Raw genomic sequence first — 24,458 nt, forward strand, 5'->3', positions numbered from 1 at the left:
CGGGGAGAACATGCAAACTCCACACAGAAATGTCAACTGGCCCAGCCGAGACTCGATGCTCAGAGACTTTCTTGCTGTGAGGCGAATGTGCTGTGCCACTGCATCGCCATCTCCTAACAGTACTTTTTGCATAATTCAGTTGCTAATTTAATATTACGTAAATTGAAATGGGGTACAAAGCTATTGTGTGAAAATAAGAGAAAAAAAAATATTGTACATGAGAGAAAGTGTTTCAGTACCACATTTTAGTAAAAAGTATTGCGAAATGATTAGCAAAAATAGAAATATTATAATTTATTTCAAAGTATTTTTTATTGTTTATTGTAAATGAGAAAGGTGCATTTACACAAAAACAAACCTTTAAAAAATATTGTTTAAAAATATGTTTGATGTTTTATATTTACTGAAAATAAATTGACCCATGATTTATATATTGCAAAATGCCTTTAAATAGTTCTTAAAGGAACAGATTTGACACTGTTAAAGTACAAAGTGTCTTGTCACTGTAATGGTACCTTCATGCATCAGATTTGTACCTTTGTACAATATTGTATCTGCATGGTTTAAAAACCAAAGGTACATTTTGGTTTCTCATGGTACAAATCATGTCCTTAAAGGTACAAACTGCAATGGTACAAATTTGTTTTTTGTCTTAAAGTACAATTCTGTTCCATAAAAATGTACTGCACAAGTGACAAGGAGTGTGCAGGCCAGGGTCACATTTTTCTATATAACTTTTTTTGTCCACTTTGATGACATACACAATAAGGCACATTGCCCAAAGAGAAGATTTGTCAAATTTTCAGACACAATTAGTTTTGTAGTTCTACACCCTATTTAAACTAAGGACACAGTTTTATCTCTTGAGTTTTAATATTCTCTGTCTATTCCAATCTGATACATTGTTTTGTCAATATAACACTATGATATAAGCAGGCCACAAATAAAGCATTTACTTATTTTATAATTTAATAGTTGTTGGTCTTAAGGTTAAACACATTTATTGTTATGATTTTAGATTAAAAAAACTATAAATTAAAAACTGATCTTTGACTAGACAACAGTCTTTTGTGCATCTGCTTCCACCATCTTTGTTCCTGGTCTGGCCCAATGGAATTGTGGGAAAACCAAATGACATAAATATTAATGAGCTCATTACCATAGCTATTTCTACATGTAAAAATTACAATTCTAGATATCTGCAAGAGTATTTTTACTAGTTAAAATGTCATTGTAGATATCAATAATTATATTTTCACTAGTTGCAAAGGTAAATTGATATCAATAATTATATTGTTACTAGTAAAAATGTCAATTTCTGATATCAAGAATTAATTTGATACTACTAGTCCCTTTCTTAATCCGGTGTCACCACAGTGCAATGAACCGCCAACTTATCCAGCACATTTTTACACAGCAATACCACATGAAGAAAGGACGGACTTTGAAGGAATAAAAAATGTGAGGAGAGCTACATTATAGTGCACTGGACAAGTCTAAACAAGTTCCGCCCAAGCATGCGCGAGGCAGGCAGATCTGTACAACTACGTAATTTATCGGCTTAAAGATATCAGCCTACTTTGGACATTGGATCAATATTGATAATCCAAAAAATAGCATTTATTGGCCAATAACGATATGGCTGCCGATGTATCGTACATCCATAGTAAATAATATTTTACTAGATATTTTTAAAGACACTTCTTTACAGCTTAAAGTGACTTTTAAAAGTTAACCAGTTTAATCAGGTTAACTAGGCAGGTTAGGGTAATTAGACAAGTTATTGTATAATGATGGTTTGTTCTGTAGAATATCAAAAAAAATATAGCTTAACGGGGCTAATAATTTTGACATACTGTCAAAATTTTCTTGCTCTGTTAAACATAATTTTGTAAATATTTAAAAAAGAAAAAAACTAATTCATATATATATATATATATATATATATATATATATATATATATATATATATATATATATATATATGAAAAGTTCAGATGCCATGTTACTAACTTTCTTGTGTTACTGTAGATTTTTATAGACTGTCATCCTATCTGTGTGAAGTGGGGTTTTATGCAGTGACAGTCACCAAAACAAGGCAAAGGAGAAGACTGGACACAAGTAACACACTTCAGGTGTCAATAGCCCCTTTCACGCAGTGATACCGGTAAATATATGGAACATTTCTGGAACGACTTTACCGGTAAATTTAAAAAAGAGCTGTTCACACAGGCAAGGACGTTAGTGAATTTTTCAAGAAAAGAGCATTCACACATCCATTTCAAAATACCGGTAATTTTAACATCATTAACCAGAAATGAGCTCTAAACGGCCGCGCTTGTATTTGTAAACATTTGACAACATCACAAACTCAGTGGATGGATCAGTATTGTGAACAACTTCGATGAAAACATATTTCGCAACGCTTTCGCATGTCAAGATGTACATGATATGTGTGTGCTGGCGCTCACGCGCTGTTTTATGGGCACACGCAAAGCTTGAAGGTAAACAAACAACGGCTTATCATACGCATCTTATCGATAGTTATTTACATGGTTGTAGGCTTGCCACGATAGACTGTGTTGACGGTGATACCGGTGTTAAGACGCAACACCGGTGACATCACTTTTCTACCGTGACACCGTCCCCACATTTGTTTTTTTTAAGTATTCGTTTTTTTATTTTTTTTAATTAAACATTTATTTAAAATAAATTGAAAATATAATTATAAATAATTGACTTAAAACGAGAGCAAGCTCTATAATTAAAATCTAAACATAGCTACAGTGCATCATATTTCATTTACCACGTGAGGAGAAAAGAGGAGTCGAATTTACAGAAAGAGGATGGCGGACTATTTTTTGTCAAAACGCAATGCAAAAGCGCATGTTTGGCAAAATTTTGGGTTCAAACCAAATGCATAAGAGAACCTGACGACGTTAATGAGGCAATCTTGCCTGAAAAAAGTGGCAGTATCTGGAAACATAACTAATTTATACACGCACCTTCATGTTTAACTATGGGTGGGTCGCGGATAGATCAATGGCCATACATACGCAACGCATACTCTCATTTTAAAAAAAATCACGCGACCATCATCTCACAATGTTTAATAATAAATATCTTTTTTTAATTAAAACGAGTGATTTAGCAATGCCGCGCCATTGACAATCCAACTGCAGAAAAACATCGTGGCAACATGAGGACTTTTTCCGAAGTTCAGCTGTTCTTATTTCCACTTGATTATGTGTTTAATGTTAAAAAAATCCATAATGTCTAGGCCAAAAAGATCGAATCCTGTGTGTGCGCGCATCTTTTATAACTGAGGCCGCTCTCTTCAAAAACCGAAAGTTGGTTCTTCTGTCTGGCAATATTTCGGCTTTTAATATATGAAAAGTTTATTTAGATGAGCCAATATTAAAAATTGCAATAAAGTAATTGAGACGTGCGGCCACACATCGAATCTGAGGACTGATTTCTCTCTCTCTCTCTCTCTCTCTCTCTCTCTCTCTCTCATTCAGACATCGAGCCACAACACAAGTCAAGTTGCAAAACTTAGGCAGGTGCAGCTGACAGGTAGAATAGCTGAAGCCTTTACGAAATCTGTCAAAACGCACCTCTGAAATTAATAGGCATAAATGTCTTTGAGCCAAAAAAAAGTCTATTGGTAGGATATCTGTAAAAACGCAATTGGAGCCAAAGATATGGGTTGTGTAGCCTATAAATTATAGGCCTATTAATTCTAATAAAATGAAAACTAAAATTAACAATTCATTGCATTTTTCGTTTGATAAAAATATACGTAAACGAAAAAAAAAAATCAAAGGGTGGCTAATTTGTATTAATGTGTTTTAATTTTAATGAAAATATGCTCAGCATATTTAATTAACGGCTATACGCCGTCAATAGACAAGCCATTCAAAACATATTATTTTACCGTGTACTGGGTTATAATGTATATTTTACAATAAAAACTAAACGTAGCATGTCTTGCTGTCATTTAAAACGTGTAATTCATACCACACCAGAGCTGTGGACCTGTAGTGTTTAAACTTACAGGGCGGTTGGTCAATAGTCTTAATGCGCACTGAACTCCAATCCGAGGGACTCGATAGTTACTCGATAGACAACATTAACTTGAGAGAATTAAAAAATAAAAATTTTTTTTTAAAAGGAACAACGTGCAAATCTGCAACAAATAAAATAAAAATAAAACGTCTTGGCAGTGCTGTGTGTATTCCGCTACTGACAGTGTGAGACGCCCTTATGCTGCGCCTGTAACTGCCGCTTGTAAGAGAGATCAAAGCTGTATCGATAAAACCAAAAAGCAAGATCATTTAGTTATAAATATTCCATAACAATACTTATCGAAATATTTATACATTTACATGTTGTTTATTGAGATTGTGTGATCTGTATAGGTTGTCTGATCTTTCCAGAAGCTGTAAACTGACACATGTGCGGTGATGTTTAGCTCTGAAGAGGCGCTTTTATTTAGCCTGCCCTTTGATTTTTTACATAATGTTCCAATTCTTAATTTTTTTTCATATTTTAAATATAAAAATATACAGTTTAAATATAAAATTTGTGCTCGCATGTTTAGTTGTGATCATTATGCAAGGATCATATTTCATATTCGGTTTATTCTTCAATAGCCTAAATTCTTTAATAATGTATTTTATAAACGGATTGTTCATAAGGACTAAGCTGTTAATATATAACATAGGCGTTTATGGTTGTTATTTGTATGGTTCCAACTTACACAGTTTTTTCAGCCTGTAGCAGTGTTGTGTTTTATTCGTTATGTAAATAAAAGTTATGTTTTGTTTAATAACAGGGATTTTTTTGTAGTTTCCTTTCCGTCCATTCAAACAATTGACACCGAATTGGCCACTCCCGCAAAACTGAAAGTGAAAATATTATACGCACGCATTCATAAGCTATTTAAAAGCAGAAAAAAAAGAGGAAATGAAAAAATGCCCACTCCCACGGTGATACCGGTATTACCGGTGTTGTCACATGTCGATTAACCGGTGTGGAAATTTCCTCACCGTCACATCCCTACATGGTTGGCAATAAGATGAATATATAAACGTTATCTAACTAATTTCTAGCAGCTAAATGTGTCTGGACAAATATTCAAAGGCTTTTATTCTCATAAGCCGCGCAGATGTGAATGCGTCTGACTGTTCTGATTGGCTAAAGCAGACATCTCATGTCAGCACGTTCTAGACATACACGCGATCTTTCCGGCAATCTTCCTTCTGCATTACCCCCAGATGTAACCATCTCGTTGCAAAGAAACAAGCTCAGGGCTCCCATTGATTTAGCGTAACGGACCGTTTTTGATGTTATAATATGTTATATTGTTGGAGCAATGTGTTAATATAGTTATTACTTCCTAATGTTATAATAGCATTGTAATGGTGGAGCAATGTGCTAATAAAGTTCCACATGAGTACACAGTGGATTTACGTTTATTAGCAGCCAAGCACCGTATGTGCGTAGGCACCTATTCCTTTCATTAGCGTTCCTATTATTATTATTTTTCTTCCGCCGAATTTGAATGGCAGCCCCATATAGGCATATGCGGGAAAGTTGTATAATTTGGCACAATGATAGAGGACAGTCTTAACATTAATCAGACCAAATATGAAGTCTCAAAATCAAACTCTCTAGCGCCACCACTTGTCCAAACTTTCACGTATGTTTATCATGATAGCTTTTGAACCTTTTAAAACTTTTGGGCTACAATCAAAATTCTTTTTTCCTCTGATTTCTTCGCTCAGTCCGATTCAAACGCACCCTATGACGTCATTTTCCTTCATGAATTTTTTTGCGCTATTAAAATTTTTTCAAAAAACCTATTTGGTCGAACTCGTCCTAGGCCGTTTCTCAGATTTTACCAAAATTTTATCACATGATCTACAGACCATGCCAACCAAAAGTTATGGAATTTAAGTTGATTTGACCAACCGTTTTCGTTTAACTTGCGATCAAATTTAACGTAGAATTTGCAAAAATGGGCTTGAGGGGATATCTCCGTAACGCATTCACCGATTCACACCAAACCTGGAGTTTTATGACAACTAGGGGTCTGAGGTTATATGTGGAGTTTCAGCGCACTGTCCCCTGGTGGTCCGGAGATACAAAAACTTGCTTTTTGCTTTATAACGTCTCAACCTTTCGTCCGAAACTCATAAAACTGGTCTCATTACATCCGGCAGAGCATGTCGAGTCGAATGATGTTTGATTTTCACAGGTCAGCCATTTTGGGCGTCGCCTATTTCGATTTTTGGCCAAAAATGCTATATTTTACCAACACATTCACATATCATTACAAAACATGGTATGCATCTTCAACCCCATGCCCTGAAAGTACTCAAAAAGTTTTGGAGCAGCACCAGCTTTTGGCCAAAAGTGCTTGGCCCCTTAATTGCTGCTTGCAGCTATATTTATTGTTATTATTATTTCAACCCCCCGGTCCACAGTATAATTGTCAAGTGTTGACCGGTCCGCAGTTAAAAAAAGGTTGGGGACCACTGTTTTAAAAGATAAATAAAATGCATAAAACTATACATTTATATTAGCCTACTTATTATTACCTATACATCTGATAAGCTTTTTATTTTTATGGACAATGTACAGATTCATTGCTCTACTTGTATTAAATCAAATTTTTAGGTGGTTTGTGTAATGTGTTTTATGTTTGGAAAAATAATTTCTAATTGCATCTTTAGTAATTTTTCAACTAAATACAGGATAAGTGGATTTAGAGGTTCTTGCAAAAAAAAGTAGAGGTGGATTTAGCTTGTTTTGACGCAAAAGAAAATCTAATTTGTTAAAACGCAAAGAATTGTCTAAAGTGGCATTCATGAAAAAAAAAAAAAATATATATAAAGTTGAAGTCGAATTAGTAGCCCCCTTAGTTTTTTTTTTCTTCTTTTTTAAATTGAAATTCATCATTTTCCAAAAGATGTTTAACAGAGCAAGGACATTTTCACACTATATCTGATAATATTTTTTCTTTTGAGGAATGTCTTATTTGTTTTATTTCGGCTAGAATAAAAGCAGATTTGAATTTTTTATGAACCATTTTTGGGGCAAAATTATTAGCCCCTTTAAGCTATATTTTTTCTTGATAATCTACAGAACAAACCATCGTTATACAATAACTTGCCTAATTACCCTAACCAGCCTAGTCAACTTAATTTACCTAGTTAAGCCTTTAAATGTCACTTTAAGATGTATAAAAATGTCTTGAAAAATATCTAGTAAAAAAATTTTTTACAGACATCAAGGTAAAGATAAAATAAATTGGTTATTAGAAATGAGTTATTAAAATTATTATGTTTAGAAATGTGTTAAAAAAATCTCTCGGTTAAACAGAAATTAGGGAAAAAATAAACAAGCGCTCTAATAATTTAGGGGGGCTAATAATTCTGACTTTAAATATATATATATATATATTTACAACACCTTACAACACCGTGTTTCTGTAGGTAGGTAGTTCTTTATAAGAAACACAGAGGTTCTTTCCAGCGGTGCTCATTACTTTTTATACTTTTAACTATATTATATTCCAGCACCAATAACCAAAACAGCAGAGTAGCAGGTCTGTGGTGCTAGGACCAAACACATTACATGCATATTCATTATCACACTAGACATAATTTCAAACCTACTAAATGGCTTTCTTCAGTTAATATCTAAAGAGCATTTACCTCCATTTTCAGACGTCTGTGAGAGCTCTGTGATCTTCCATGATATTTTCTGCGTATCTGGATTCCTTAAAATTTAACAAATGGACAAACATCATCACCGACCGCAGATGATTTTAAATGTAATTGTAGGAGTTTGACCCTTACCAGGTGGCAGGAGGAAGCATGGCCTGCAGTTTGTTGACGCCGCCGTCCACAGCTGCCATGAAGAGGATGTTGGTGAGTGGTGTGGGTGTGGGCATGGCCTCTGTGTTGTATTTATAGTCTATCCTGAGGTCTGTACTGCTGGCATCACCACGCCAGCTCACTGCAAGATTCAACGGAGTGGACTGGATACCTTGAGCTAAAACCTGTGAGAACAAATCTGTAATACCACACACTGCCTCAAACAAATCTTACAAGACAATCAGATTGTGAATTAAATTATTACTCACCTGGTACTTCAGCATGTCTACATTGTAATATGTGGCCTGTGGCCTCTGCTCAGCCACTTTCTTCAGGTGGCTTAACAAGTTTGGCATATTCACCCAGAACTCCTTCATGTCACCTGTAGGTGGTGTGGTGTCACTGAAAGATGAAAATAACTGCAGTTTTTAAGAATGCTTTTTGAAAATGGCATCAAAATGTTGATCAACATCAAAGGCAGAGACAATTTTCCACTCCATAACATTCTAAACATACATGAAATTGTTCGGCTCTGCCTGTCACTTCATAATTGTTTCCCTATATAATACCTTTTCTGCCATCCAAAGGCACTGTGCACAGTAACTACACATTTGGTCAAAACTGAGTTAAGCCATAAATGGAATTTGTGAAAAATGCTCTGTCTTGTGCTAAAGTCTCTGGGCTTATTTAACTCAACCAATGAGTGTCTCTGGAAGTGTTTTGAGGAGTGACAATACATTGTAATATCGAGATATCGTAATGTATAATACCAAAACATATTTTGCTGATGTAAACGATATGATTTACGACACTGAATTAGTTTAAGCCAAGATATATCCATCTCCAATCACATGTGAGCTAATGCAGAGATGTTAACAGTGCATACTTCAGCATAGGTTCTGAGCCATTTGCCCAGGCTGTAGATACAGCAAAAAAGGATGTAAATAATGCAAATCTGTGGTGGTTTTGTTCAATAGTCTCTGGATGCAGGCTTTATGATGCAAGCTGAGATTGCATTACTTAGTAATGCAATGTCAGACACAATGAACTCAAATGGAGAGAGTGACATCACTGTGAGGGTTAGGGGTGGGGTTAGGTGAGCCCATTAAAAAGCATTCAATGTAACTGCACTGCATCAGGTCTGCATCCACACACCTTTCGTTATGTTGCTTGTTGAATTTGCCCTGTAATATCTGATAGTCATATAGCTCCTAACATGCGCTCTCATGTGTTCATTTATTACATCTTGAAAGGGGTTTTGAAAGGAGTAAAATGTACACAGAAAAAAAAACACATGAAGTAACCAGGCGTTCCTGGATAAAAAAGTCAAATTATTCTGAAACTCAGATGGACACTTTTTTTATTCATTTCTTTAAGGCTTAGTCTCTTTATTAATTAGGGGACGCCACAGCGGAATGAAACACCAACTTCTCCAGCATTTTATTTATGCAGCAAATGCCCTTCCAACTGCAACCCATCTCTGGGACACATCCATACACACTTATACACTACAGACAATAAAACCTACCCAATTCACCTATACCACCAAACCAGAGCACAAGGAGGAAACTGACGGGAACGCAGGGAGAGCGTGAAAATTCCACACAGAAACGCCAACTAACCCAGCCAAGGCTCGAACCAGCGACCTTCTTGCTGTGAGACGACAGCACTACCTACTGCGCTTTTTTTTTTTTCTTTCTTCAAACTGACACCTCTCAAAATGTTCTGGGGAATCCTGAAGCTGAGTTTATTTAGATCAGGGCTCTGAACTCACTCAAGAAACAAAAACTATAAAACAAATACAATTATACAGGAAAAAAACTTAATTATTTTGATCATTCTAAACAGAGACACTAGCTTTATTCAAAACTATGCTATTAGCTATTAGCTAGAGCACAGCACAAGGTAAACCTGGTGCCTCAGATATCAGAGCAGTGAGGGAAAATGACAGCAGCTTGAGCCTAAAAGGAACTGTACAACTTGCCTTATGTGAGAAGACATGTCACAAGCACAACAGACATGTCACAAACCAAGATCACGTCCAGAAGACCAACAACTAATCTCCACACTCATCAGCAACATACCCACAAGAAGCTCTGTGCTAAAACATTGTTTTACATGTTATTGTTTAATGTTTAAATTGTTTAATGTCAATAATGTCAATAAATTGTAAAGCCCTTACAACACCGTGTTTCTGTAGGTAGGTAGTTCTTTATAAGAAACACAGAGGTTCTTTCCAGCGGTGCTCATTACTTTTTATACTTTTAACTGCAGTTGCTGCATGACTCACGTGCACGCAAAGGGATTTTAGATTTGCCTGGAGAGACAGATTTCGACACAAGGAGGAAACTGACGGGAACGCAGGGAGAGCGTGAAAATTCCACACAGAAACGCCAACTAACCCAGCCAAGGCTCGAACCAGCGACCTTCTTGCTGTGAGACGACAGCACTACCTACTGCACTTTTTTTTTTTTCTTTCTTCAAACTGACACCTCTCAAAATGTTCTGGGGAATCCTGAAGCTGAGTCTATTTAGATCAGGGCTCTGAACTCACTCAAGAAACAAAAACTATAAAACAAATACAATTATACAGGAAAAAAAAACTTAATTATTTTGATCATTCTAAACTGAGACACTACTTTGAAATGACCTTTAACTGGTGAATAAAGCTATTTTTGCATTCTGTATGTTTAAAGTATGGACTTTTCATTAAAATAAGTTTATTCAGTTTATGGATTGTGAGCACCTTTTGACTGTTAGTCAGTAACAGTAAAACATTAAAATTTGCAAGTATTCAATGCAAGTATTTACATTTATTTAAATGATATTATGTATATTCATTCATTCATTCATTCATTCATTCATTCATTCATTTTCTTTTCGGCTTAGTCCCTTTATAAATCTGCAGTCGCCACAGCGGAATGAACCGCCAACTTATCCAGCATATGTTTTACGCAGCGGATGCCCTTCCAGCTGCAACCCATGACTGGGAAACATCCATACACTCTTTCACACACATACACTATGGACAATTTCAGCTTACCCAATTCACCTATGCCACATGTCTTTGGACTTGTGAGGGTCACTAGAGAACCTGGAGGAAACCTATGCGAACACAGGGAGAACAGGCAAACTCCACACAGAAATGCCAACTGACCCAGTCGAGGCTCAAACCAGTGATCTTCTTGGTGTGAGGCAACAGCGCTACATACTGCACCACCGCTGCACCCTTTATTATGTATTAAATCTACCGATTCAATTTTCACGTGCTTGTTATTTTGAAGTAATAATTATTATGCTTATACCAGAGGTCAGGTTCACCGAAACTTTTCCTTTAATGACAGATTTATAAAAAAAATTTTCATCAGTGACTGAAAAATCTAAAAGCTTTTCCCCAAGCATATAATATATGGAATGGTAAGAGTCAGTACAAACTAGAACTAAAGAAAAGAGTTGTCAAAGGCTGGTTTAATGCTTACAGAATATAAAACAAAGCACTTTAATGATAGCAATATTACATTCACTCAATTAAAGGTTCACACGAAACATTTAAAAACAAAAATTTTAACTCAATGGATGTGAATAGAACTGTCGGTTAGGACACTGGTTACATACTGATGCGTAAGATATGTATTGGTCTATCATTAAACAAGAAACCTCACTTTCCTTCGGTTTAATCCCTGATTTATCAGGGCATACCACAGCAGAATGAAGCTGCAATAACTTAAATATATTTTATATACCAAGCATTTGTGTGTTGCATGCAGAGGTTGTCCAAACTATGCTATTAGCTATTAGCTAGAGCACAGCACAAGGTAAACCTGGTGCCTCAGATATCAGAGCAGTGAGGGAAAATGACAGCAGCTTGAGCCTAAAAGGAACTGTACAACTTGCCTTACGTGAGAAGACATGTCACAAGCACAACAGACATGTCACAAACCAAGATCACGTCCAGAAGACCAACAACTAATCTCCACACTCATCAGCAACATACCCACAAGAAGCTCTGTGCTAAAACATTGTTTTACATGTTATTGTTTAATGTTTAAATTGTTTAATGTCAATAATGTCAATAAATTGTAAAGCCCTTACAACACCATGTTTCTGTAGGTAGGTAGTTCTTTATAAGAAACACAGAGGTTCTTTCCAGCGGTGCTCATTACTTTTTATACTTTTAACTGCAGTTGCTGCATGACTCGCGTGCACGCAAAGGGATTTTAGATTTGCCTGGAGAGACAGATTTCGATAAAACACACAACAATAAAACATCAACATGTATTTTAAATATGTAATTTATATATTGCTGTATATTAGATTCTAGATTTGAAAGCACATGAATTGAAAGTCAAATAATCTAATGTTAACATGTTAACACTTCATTACTTCATTTATGTGGATGTTATCAAGATATTTACACTAAATCCCAATTATTTATAGAATGTATACTTTATTTATTTTATTTATAAAGATGGGCAAGAAAATATTTGGCTTAAAACATACACTTGTTTTAAGATGCCATATAGTTACATTTGAATAAAGAATAATCTTTAGGAGTTATGCAGTTTGTGTTTATTTGTGTATGGTAAAACCAAACCAGAAATCAGAACATCTAGGTGTTTTATCAATGGTATTATTGTTTTAAAGTCCAAATGTTTGCAGCTACCTTGACAGATTTTTGTTTTAGCCTGAATTAAATTCAAGACAGGCGTCACGATGGCTTAGTGTTTAGCACTGTCGCCTCACAGCAAGAAGGTCGCTGGTTCGAGTCCTGGCTGGGCCAGTTGGCATTTCTGTGTGGAGTTTGCTTGTTCTCCACATGTTCATGTGGGTCTAGGCCGAAGTAAAATTGCTTTTAACATTTTATATGATTTAAATAATTTTGTATGATCATTACATATAGGATTTTTTGTAGTCTAACAAAAATAGAGTTTCTCGAGGTAAATGTTTTCGCAAAAAAATATTGAATCTGCAAAATATAACTACAATATCACATATTTTATCAATATAATGCAGCACTCCCTACTTTGGATGAATATACAAATTAGACTATTGTGGTTAAACCTGTTATAATGACACATACCTCCCAGATGCACTTAACTACTTTTATTCACGGTTTGAAATGTAGAATGACGAACCTGCACAAAAACCACCCTCAGGGACCAATGGCATATTGCTCTGTCTGTCTTAAGCCTATGTGAGGAAATCTTATTTTGGAATAATCAATGCAAAGCTGCGGGTCCTGACAACACACCTAGCCACGTACTAAAAAACTGTGCTGCACAGCTAACAGATGTCCTAACAGATATCTTTAGCGCATCACTGAGACATGCAGTCGTCCTCACATGTCTGAAGTCCACAGCAATCATCCATGTACATAAGTAATCATCTATGTCCTTTCTAAATGACTACTGCCCCATATCACTAACTCGATTCATAATAAAGTGCTTTGAGAGGTTATTCATATTGCATAATATCAAAGTCGGCCACAACTCCTCAAATCCCTGTGTGCTCCACACACTGCTGACACGTGACTGAACTGCAGAGTTCAGTTCAAACCATATTAAGTTTGCTAATGACACAATGGTGATAGGTCTCATCAGCAACAACGATAGAACGCAATACAGAGAGAAAGAGGCAGAGCTGGCTGAATGGCATAGGCGTAATAACATGTCCCTCAATGTGGGAAAGACTAAGAAGGTTGTGATGGACTTCAGGAGGAACTCCTAAGGTGGACAACCGCACTCTCATTCCTACACTTTCTCCACCAATTGAAAAGGGCAACTCTCCCTCCACCCATCTTTATCACCTTCTACAGGGGAACCACTGAGAGTGTGCTAGTTGCTAGACTACTCAACAGTTTCTTTCCGCAAGCTGTTAGAGCAGTGGTTACCAAACTTGTTTCTGGAGGGCCAGTGTCCTGCAGATTTTAGCTCCAACCCTAATTAAACATACCCGAACAAGCTAAACAAGGTCTTACTAGGTATACTTGAAACATCCAGGCAGGTGTGTTGAGGCAAGTTGGAGCTAAACCCTGTAGGGACAACGACCCTTCAGGGCCGAGTTTGGTGACCCCTGTGTTAGAGACCTCAATTTAAATCACCCAAGCTACCAAAACCAGGATCCACACAAAAACCTCAACACATCATGCTATTCTGAGTGTGCCTCAAATAGGTGAATGGGCATGTCAAACCACCTGTTGAAAACAAATTCATTTATCTATTACACTGTTTTAGACACTTTAGTTAAACTCCATCTTATTCAATAACAAAAACAATGTTTACTTATGAATGTACCACAAATCATGCTGCACTACTTGCTCCTCATCAGGGAAAAACTTCCACTATGGGGATTTCGTAGGAATCCAATAATCTGAGAGAGTATAAAAATTGGCCAATGAAATGCCAATGAGCTGGCGGCGTCAGCGTTCACAGCTGGCGTTAATTACAATCAATCTTGTATAAAGATGCTGCTCGTACCATGCCAAGTCATCCTTTTCACTTTCAGAGCATTTCACTAAGCTTCTGAGAAAGTCTTCAAGGTTTTTCTCCTTCACAGAGAGTGAGAACGAGAATGCAGGCTGCTTCTCCCGGTGTGCAGCAGACGGTCGAGCTGGGTTTCTGCCTTGCCTGGCATTTTTTGGGTCCAAACCTCCAGAGTGGTAAGTTTTTCTAAAAGAGCAACACGGTTGTGCAGCGCGTCTTTTCAAGACATTGCTCTGACCATGCATTTCTGGATGTGTGCTCCATCCAAGTTTCAAGTGAGAAAAGTGCTCCGTCCTCAGATGGTCGCCCTCTCACTTAGTGACAACAAGGATCAGATGTCCATCGTTGCATCAGAGCATGGGCTGTCATTGTCTGATGAGGATTCGAATCAAGAAGCAAACATGATGGCCATGCTTTCCCGGGCTCCTTTGGTCGTGGGTCTGGAGATGGTTTATCCCCCAACTCCAAACCTGAACCAACTAGATGGGTGGTATGTGGAGGATATAAAGAAGGCAAGACCTTCTAAGCTTCTGAGGTGCATTTTATACTCTTTAAAGTGTGAAGTTAATCTAAGAGAGAGTCTTAATGTGTGGTGACAGTTAAGAGATTAAAGCAGAGTAAGGTATGCAAATGATCTGTGTTTTCCTAAGTGGGCCTTGATGGATAGGATAAACATTAACTAGTAACTGTTACCCAGATTTGGGAAATTATTAATGATGTAAGATATGCATAGAGCATTTACAAGTTTTAAGAGAGAGTCCTTAATGTGTGGTAACAGTTAAGAGATTAAAGCAGATTAAAGTAGAGAGATGCGCGCAAAGACCTACGATACCGCTTTGTTCGAGGAGATAAACAAAAGGCTGCATGAGTAGGCGAAATCCTGTAGTTACCGCTCTAAGGTTAGAGGCTGCTCGGACAGGTCACTCAAGAGGAGTGTAGTGAAGAGTATTTATTTAATTGTAGTGTTTGTGTATTTGCTGCTTCAGGTTGTGGCAAAATAGTCCACATTGGTGTGCAGAGAAGACTGCTTTCCCCCTTCTTGACTGGAATAAGGATGGGGGATGCAGCTCCTGTTACACTGAGTGGAGGAGAGGAGTGAATGAGAAGAGGAAAAGTAATAAGATTATAAGCGTGAATGTGTTTAAAAGTTTGTTTTAAAAAAAAAAAAGAGTAGGTTAAAAGATTGATTGTAGTAGATAATATAAAAGGAGGGCTGCATAGTTGTGGTGTGAATTAAAGAGCAAGAAGAAAAGTAATTGATGTAGTTTAAGAGAAGAGATTATAATATAAAGGAGGAGTCTCCTAAATTAAAACTAATGGAACATGGTGCATTTGAAAGACACAGAGTAAAAAGCAGAAGAATATACTAGTTAAACATTTTTCTGAAATTATCTTTGTGTTTTAAGTTTGAATATGTTAAAAAAAGAACAATAGGCAGAGTGAACTTAAAATCCTGACATAGCAATAGGTGAAAGACAGTCTGCTACAGTTTGGGGGTAAGAGAGAGATTTATGGTGTCAATGTGTGAGCAATAAATAGATTATGTCTAGTTACAGCACTAGGGAAACAGAGAAGAGGAGAGTAAAAGAGAGGATATCAAACTATAGATAAAATAATGACATAGACTTTAACATAATTGTGGATAGAATAAAAGTTATTACTGAATAGATATATTATAAAGTAGTATAGTAAGATAAATTAAATGAGGAAGTACTAATAATAGAGTTATATTATATAGAAAAGAGTTTGAAACTCTACTAATGAAAAAGAATAAATGAAGTCATTGTGATCAATATATATAGAGATAAAGGAAGTATGGAGTAAAAGAATGTATTAATAAACAAATAGATTTACTAAATAAGTATGAATAAATAACATATAAGTTAGTTCTTTGATTGAGAATAAAATAGAAAAGGAAAACTTGAAAAATTAATATTGATAAATTGAAGATTTAATTATAAAATGTGTAACAAAATAAGCTTTAAAATGTATAAGAAAACCAAAGAGCTAAAAACTCAAATTACAGGAAGGAAAAATAATAAAATAGAAATAGAAAAAATAAGTCCACTGTTTCAAGGATAAAAATAGACGTTTAAAATATGCTTACAATATAGGCACATTGAACAGATAAGATAAAAAAGCAGTAACAATTTGAAGAAATAATTGACTTTAGAGAATTTGTTTGTATTTAAGGGCAATACAAATGTTTGTTTCATCTTTCGCAAAGTCAGCTATAGGGCTGCACGATATTGGAAAAAATTGACATTGCGATATTTTTTTCCCCTGCGATATTTTATATATATATATATATATATATATATATATATATATATATATATATATATATATATATATATATATATATATATTTACTTAAAACTAGGGCTGTGACGGTCACCATGACAACCGCGTCACCGCGGTGGTCATTGCCACCTCGGTTGTCCATTGCCACCGGCCGTAGTACGTGACGTCACGCACTTTAAAACACAAATTACTGCATTAATTATGTTGCCAAGTATTACATATCTGTTAGAATATAACATTAGGCGCGATTCAGCAAGTTCAAGTTCAACCATGAATCTTGTTAGAAAACGAACTCTTACATCTGGGAACATTTTGGATTCGTGCCGACCGAGAAAGGTGAACGAATCAATTTGAAATAAGCTTTTTGTATGGGGGTTTTAAGTAAAGTGTGTTTTAATATTCACTGCTGAGTGCTGATAGTCCAAACACTGAGGAGCAAATCCATCGATATGCAGATCCACGGGTCCCGAACCATGCAAGCTAGTGGCGATTGACGGCGAGGGAAAAAAAGCCATGTAGGCTTAATCAACTCCTGTCTTCTAAACGCAGAAGCCCAGCTCAGCCAGGCATGGCAGAGGCATTTGCAAAAATGGCCAGATACAAAAGAGAAAGTGATAAATGGAAGACATTGACGAGAAATTGAGCATAGGCTATTTGGTAACTACTTAAGAACGCGCCGCTCCGCAGAGTAGAGAAACCTGCGTTGCGGGAAATGCGGGCTGCGGAACATAAGGAGAAGCCCTCTCTCGCATGGTTGTGAAAAAGTAGCCTGTCTGTGCATTTTCGCTACAAGCACACCGTCTGACAGTGTATTGCTGGAAACATTATAACCCCATTCTTAACTTAAACCGGACAAAGTCAACATGTTAGTTTTTCTGGCAAATAATTTAAAATATGACTACAAAAGGTGGAGAGAAACTACGCTGTTTTTTTAAACATCTGACTTATATTGTTACTAGGTTAATATTTTCTTTTTACTTATAATTATTAATATTTATATTATTATTACACTGATTAGTAAAGTGCCATTTAGACTATTTGTTAAGTTCTTAAAAATGTAACTTTTTATTATTATTATACAGTTTCAAGCAGTTAAAGTAATTTAATATTTAACTACAATATTTATAAACAGTTTTGTGTTGTTTTATAAACAAAAGTTCAAAAATAAACTTGTACGTTTATACGGATGTTTTATTTATTAATATTTAATTAAGTTATTCCTTAATTTTTACATAAAAGGTAAATTAACTTAGGTAGGCTACATTATTTGTTGATGTACAAGATCGAGGAACATGTTTGCCAGTAAATAATGTTCGCACCACTTAAAAAACAAAAAAAATGAATAACTTGCGAAAAGGATGCAATAAAAAATGCAAGCGATTAATCATTCTTCACAATCGGATTCGTTCGTGCAATAAACCGAGGCTATATTGCGCCGACAAGAACAAGCCCTAGAACTAAGTCTAGAGAGAGAATTAATACTAGTTAATATTAATGATTGTAAACACGAACTGCGTTGTATGATAAACGCATCACAATGATGTCGTGATCTTTGCTGAAAAACTGATATGTTATCGCCGTCTCCCCAGCCAGGTTTTCATCTGCTTTTTTTCCCCTTCTTCTGGATACAAACAATAAAGTATCAGCGCCAGAACAGTGGTTTAAATTATATTTTACTCTCCTGATTTCTTTTCTTTTCATTAAAAAATAAATAAATGTTTAAAGTTTTGTATTGCATAGCCTATATGTTTTTAAAGATTATCATTCAGCCTACCTGCAGCGCATGAGGTTGTGTGCTGGGCAAATCCCCTTTACTCATGCTACCCATTTCATTTATGACACTGTAAACTTGACTTGGCAGGCTGATCATCTTTAAACTCAAAAGGTGTTTTTAACTTGAGACTGCTTCTGCATAATGTGATGTTTCTTATTACAACTGTTAGCGGTGTCAAAATTAAAGCAAACATTAAAAAGGGTTTTATCAATTGTATAGTTTAGTTTTAATAATAGCTAATGTATATAATAAATTATAATATTGATTATTGTGTAGACTACAGTGTTCAACAAAACAATTTTATTAGGTTACTCTAATAGACCAAATCCCTAACTGAAAAACGAATGTGAAAATGACAGGCAGTTGCGTCTTTGCTAAAATTAATTTAACGACAAATTTCTTTTGCTTTTTTCCCCTTTATAGATCAAAAGAGCTGTATTTAAAGAATGTTTTCACTAAAACATGAATTGAATGCCCAGTTCTTTCCCGTGTGAGTTTAGTGCGCCTCCGCCGCGTCTGCGTTTTTAAAGTTACAGGTGCACCCTGACCTGACGCGGGGACCAGATCTCTGTATTGCTTTAATTTCTCAATTTTCATAACTGCATTGCATTTTCATATGGTAAAATATCAAAATGTATGTGCTGAAAGTAGTAGGAATGACGGGAGTGTTAGTAATCAATAACAGAAAGAACTTTTACTTTTGAGTGAACTTCTGTCACGTGTTATTTTAGTATGATAAAATAAACAAAAATAGTAATGCATAAAAGTATTTTTCGCTCTGCCAAGCCTTCTCTGTTGCTGTATAGAGAAGCAGCCTGCTCAGTCTCCTTACCCCGGCCCCACCCCGCCCACCGACTCCTGAACGTCTCACTCACTCACTCACGCGGGCATGCACTGCGCTCTCATGAGGAAACGCAGCTTTTGATATAATGTTTTTCTTGTTCCCAAATACAAATAATTTATCAAGTATTGTTTGAAATAAGTATTCGTAAAAACACGCTATTCCTGCTTTTCAGGAATATTCCGGTTCGGCTCCACCCATAATATATAGCCTATATAATTTTTTTTTTTTTTTTTTTTGCATCGCACCCTCCTGCGATGTGACTATCGCGGATGCGCACATCGCGATTTCAATGCTGAAACGATATATCGTGCAGCCCTAGTCAGCTATATCATTTATTTGTAGTAAAGTACAGTGATTCAGATGAAAATCATAGAAGCTAGGTAAATGTTAAAGAATGCGTTAGAGTGAGTTAAAAAATAAATTTTAAAGTTTATGCAGTAAGAAGCTAAATTGATAAGTATGCATTGCACTTCAAAAATGAAAAATGCTTTTAGTAAATAAATATGTGAGTTTAATTAATAATATGAACCCTGAGCTATAGCAGTAATGATTTTGAATAGTTAAATCAGATATTGGGCCACCATGTAATACTATTAAATTAAAACAAGTATGGAAAAACAGATATGGAAAAAAGAAATACAATACTCAATTATGTGGCAGAGAAAATAAAAGATAAGATAATGGCAAACAGAAGAAACATTTGATGTAAGCAGTGAGGAAATAAAAACTGAGTATGGAAAATGTTAGGGAAATTAAAATACTATGTAAAAATGACCGGTTAGTAGAGAAACACTAGCATAGATGAGGAGAAATATAAAGTAAAGCATAATCCGAAGCTAAAGAAATTTATCAGAATAACAATAAAGAAATAGAAAATTAAACATATTTACATATGATAAAATGATTGTGAATTAGAAAAAATAAACTGTTAAAACCCTAAGGGGAAGAAAATAGATGAGAGGAGTCTCCATTTGATGGAAAAAAAAATGGGAAAGAAGAAAAGACTTTTATAGGTCATGAGCTAAATTCCATATATCACTTAAGAGGACATAGGGATGGACTTTGGGGGACTGTGGTCTCTTACCTACCAGACATCTCTGAGTGTACTGGCAAATAGAAAAGGTGTTTGAAAAATACAATTGACAAACTGTTGGCTGTGGACATTTGTGAAAGCAGTGAGGCAGGCACTGCATGCCCAGGAATTACTGAGGTCTGGAAAGGCAACTTATGTTCAGAGACACTAAAAAGAGGCAAACAAGCTAATGATGAACTGATCAAAGAGAAAAAGCTCTCCACCAGAACTTTACATCAGCTCAACGAAAGAAAAGATGCCAGCACTAAGAGAGAAGGGGGAAACACTGTGCCCTGATATGGACACCACAGAAAAGACTGCACCAATCTATGAACCAGTTGTCTTCTCAGGGTGTGAGGAGGGAGAGTATGGCAGTCCATCTCAAAGCAGTCTACCTATAGTCCAAATTGAGAACAATGTGACCACTCAGAGGGCAAAATAAGAGCAAAAGTGTAGCTACCCATTATTGTATCAAATCAGACTCCTGTCAATTTGATAAAAAGAAAAGTATCATGTAAACTGTAAGAAAAGTCTTAGATGATAATGTACAATAAAACTTTAAATGTGTAATGTTGAAATGATAAATTATGAAGAATGTTAAATTATTTTGGTTCATTTTCATAGGTTAACTCATAGAGATTATTGAACATAGGATGATAAACTACAATGCATGGTGGTGATAAAAAAAAGACAATAAAGACAGTTTTTGATAACTAAAAAATAATAATTTGGGTTAGAAGCTGATGGAGTTAAATATTTAAGTTAAAATTAGGGAAAACTTATTGTGAGTAAACTAAACCAAGATTTGGGAGAAAAATTATGTCAGAGATTAAAACAGAAAAGTGATTTAAAGAAGAGATAGAAACACAAAAAAGTAAAATGAACTCACAATACTGAATAGGTCAAAAAGTAACAATTGTAAATGTACTAAAAGAATATTTGAAAGAGAAAAGTGTTTAAAAACAGGAAAAAGGTTGTTTTACATATGTGAAGAAATAATTAAAAGCAAAAAAAGAATTAAGGACTAAAGGAGAAAAATCAGATCAGCTAGACAACTGATAAAAAATTACAACAAAAGTTTATGAATAACCAGTTTTGATGTGAGAGCAGGAAGGAATTAGGAGCTGAAAATGCTGAAAAGTGAAAAATGCTAATTAATAGAAAATGCAAAATAAGAAATTATTTAGGTAAGTGTCAAATTTTAATAATGATTAACAGTTCAGGACATTAAGTATAGAGTCACAACCTTAATTAGATTATAGTACCAATAAACAATGTATTAGTCTTATGAACATGTGTAGCATCAAAGGGAAGCAAAAAAGACAGGTATGATTTTTGTAATAGGAAGTACAGATTGTTGATACAACAGCATTTCGAGATATTGGCATTTGAGATATACATGGTTTGAATCAAGGGTGGAGTGGTAAGGAAAATTGAGCAGCAAGGATAATAATCTCCTTTTTGAATGCAGTGATTAGTGAATTGTTGTCCACATGTGACATCTGTGAAAAGTAGAATGTGAGTAAAAGATCAGCAATAGGCCTAAGGGGATATTCAAGAACTTGATTGTGGATGTTGTGAAATGATAAAATTAGCTTAGGGCAAGAGATACAAACTTTTGGAAATAACAGTTGTGGTAGATGAGTGAAGGTAATTCCATCAGCAGAGCAGGGAAGAGGAAACAGTTACTATATGTAAGACAAGAGAAGTAAGTCTCCTATTTGGAAAACCTTCAGAAATAAGTTTATTGTGTCTGCATTTAAAATAAATTAGAGTAATTAAAGTCAATTAAAGTGAATAAAGGTAATTAAGTAGATAAATAAGTGGATATGTGATTCAGTGAATAGATAAGTAAATGTATTGATAAAGAATTGGAAATCAAGAAAATTGAGCAATTACACATAATTGTAAGGAATGATTGAAAGAGCTGAAGATGATACCTCAAGGCCTAGTTTAACAAAATATGTTAAAATAATATACTCGACTGGATTGATTTGTTACCTTATGCATTAATAAGTGATTGCATGAAAACTGACAGAAACAAGCAACTAACATTGCATGAAATGCTATTGGGTCGACCCTTGCATGTAATTTCCTATTTAACCTTGTGGAATGTTTGGAGAACATTTCTAATGCATTGGAAAGAAGTTTGGTCTTTTATGAGGAAACTAACTGCCATGTGCAAAGCGATATCTGTACAGGAAACCAGAAAGGAGCAGAAGCAGGAGATTAATCCGGTGATCGAGTATATCTGAGGTGCTCTGGAGAAAGTGGAGTGAAATCAGGAGAAACGGACCTTATGCCAAGGTTGCCAAAGGGGATGCCATCAACTGGGTACCATCGAAGAGACTGCACAAGGGTGCCAAAGGAAAAATCTCTAGCAAGAGAAAGTTAACAGGAAACAGAGAAGGCAGAAAATCCCAAAGCTTAAACCAACGAAGTGCAAAGTGTGGCAGAAGGAGGTTATCAGAACAGTTAAAAGAGTAATTCTGATTATATACCTGAGTGAGAAATACAGAAGATGCCACAAGTTCAAGTGATGATAATCACCACAACTTCAGGTTATAGACTCTCAACATAAAGTCTCTAGCAACACTTTTTAAGGCCAGAATGAACCAAAGAATGCTCGCAAGTCTGTGCCAGATTTAGGGTCAAAAAGATGAACTAGTGCTAAAAATTTTCATAGTTTAGATAAAGAAGAGGATGAATAATGAGGATCCATGCCTTGGGTGTTAAGTGCTAGTCAACCTCTACCCCAAAACAGTGGCTCTCTACGATACGCAAAGTATCTGGGCTGAAGATCAACGTACTCTACTGATTATGTTTTGTGGGTGTTAGATTAGAATATTGTGTTGTGACCATAGATTGGGAGATTGTGCATGTTTATTTTTTTGTTTTAGTTTTATTCTTTACTGTGTGTTAAATAACCATGACCCCCAGAAGCAAATGTATAACCACCTGTACGCTTAAAACATTACCTCTTATGATAACAACAAAATAGAATCAAGTCTTTTACTGTGTCCTCGTCAAAACAGGACATAGATGTTTGGCTTGTTTCTATTCCAAAGTGCAATTACATGATTTGGTCATTTGTAATAATACTGTGACATATATTTGTCATTAGGTAGTATGGCTAAGGGCTAGATCATGGAGTTGCACTATGGGCCAAAAGCAAGAATATTAAGACTTAAAGTCTCAAGAGGAGGGATTATATGAGGTGGATTTTATACTCTTTAAAGTGTGAAGTTAATCTATATATTCAAATTGTATGCATATAATCTGCTTGTAGACTTGCATACCATTAAAACAATTAAAGTGTTATGCAGAGTTAGAAAGGGGAAATGGCCTGAGGAAACAACTAAGGGTAATAAAAAAAGGGATGAAAAAAGAGTGGTAAAAAGCCTGAGGTGTCTCAGGAAACATATGTCAAAGAGGTGGAATTTGGGTTCAGGGGTTAAACTAGGAGGGATCTTGTGTAACATATGGAGAACAAAGGAAAAAAAAACTGTTGTAAAATACTATTTAAGCAGGCCAGCACATGAGTGAGACAGAATTTTTCAGACAGAGATGCTACTGGGGGTCTCCTGAAAGTTCTCCTTTGTTGTCGACAATAAAGTATATTCTTCTGATATTCATAACCTCCAGACTGAGTTTGATTTAGTAAGAGAAAAACCAAGAAAACCCCTACACCTCCCGTCCCCTTTCTTCCCAGAAGTGCACAGCAAGCACGCAGTCTTAGAGGGCACCTTTTTCTGCCCAATCTGTGTGTGCTTCTGTCCTCACCATCCTTAAGCCTGATTTATACTTCTGCGTCAAGTGACCGGCGTAACCCACGGCGCATGCAACGCGCGTGGCTGTGCATTTATACTTCTGTGCGCTGTCTCTGTTGGTCTGCATTAACACTTCCGAAACGCTAGTTGGCAGTGAGGTGTAAATCTTCCTCTGTGTCGAGTTTCTTCGCTGCTTTTTTGCGTTTCCTGAACACTTCCGGGATGTACAAGTGGCTCAAACTTGCTCATTTTGAGGCAGGAACCGGCGGACGTGCAACAACTTTAACTATGAGGTAAACACAAAAACAAAACTTTCCATTCGGAGC

At 35.7% G+C, this 24,458-nt stretch overlaps 1 protein-coding gene across 4 annotated transcripts in view; it reads right to left on the reverse strand.

Annotated features, from left to right (window-relative positions):
• Window positions 1-24,458, reverse strand: part of sgip1b (SH3GL interacting endocytic adaptor 1b) — a 150,828-nt gene that overhangs the window by 14,352 nt on the left and 112,018 nt on the right. For all 4 annotated transcript variants that reach the window (XM_017351458.4, XM_073924050.1, XM_009298216.5 and 1 more), the window contains 3 exons: window positions 8,156-8,288; window positions 7,869-8,071; window positions 7,725-7,789 (listed from right to left, as the gene is read on the reverse strand). In XM_017351458.4, the coding sequence (XP_017206947.1) occupies window positions 7,725-7,789; window positions 7,869-8,071; window positions 8,156-8,288 (401 nt within the window). The remainder of the gene's footprint in view (window positions 1-7,724; window positions 7,790-7,868; window positions 8,072-8,155; window positions 8,289-24,458) is intronic.

The sequence above is a fragment of the Danio rerio genome, chromosome 2 (genome assembly GCF_049306965.1).
Source record: "Danio rerio strain Tuebingen ecotype United States chromosome 2, GRCz12tu, whole genome shotgun sequence".
NCBI classification, from domain to species: Eukaryota; Metazoa; Chordata; class Actinopteri; order Cypriniformes; family Danionidae; genus Danio; species Danio rerio.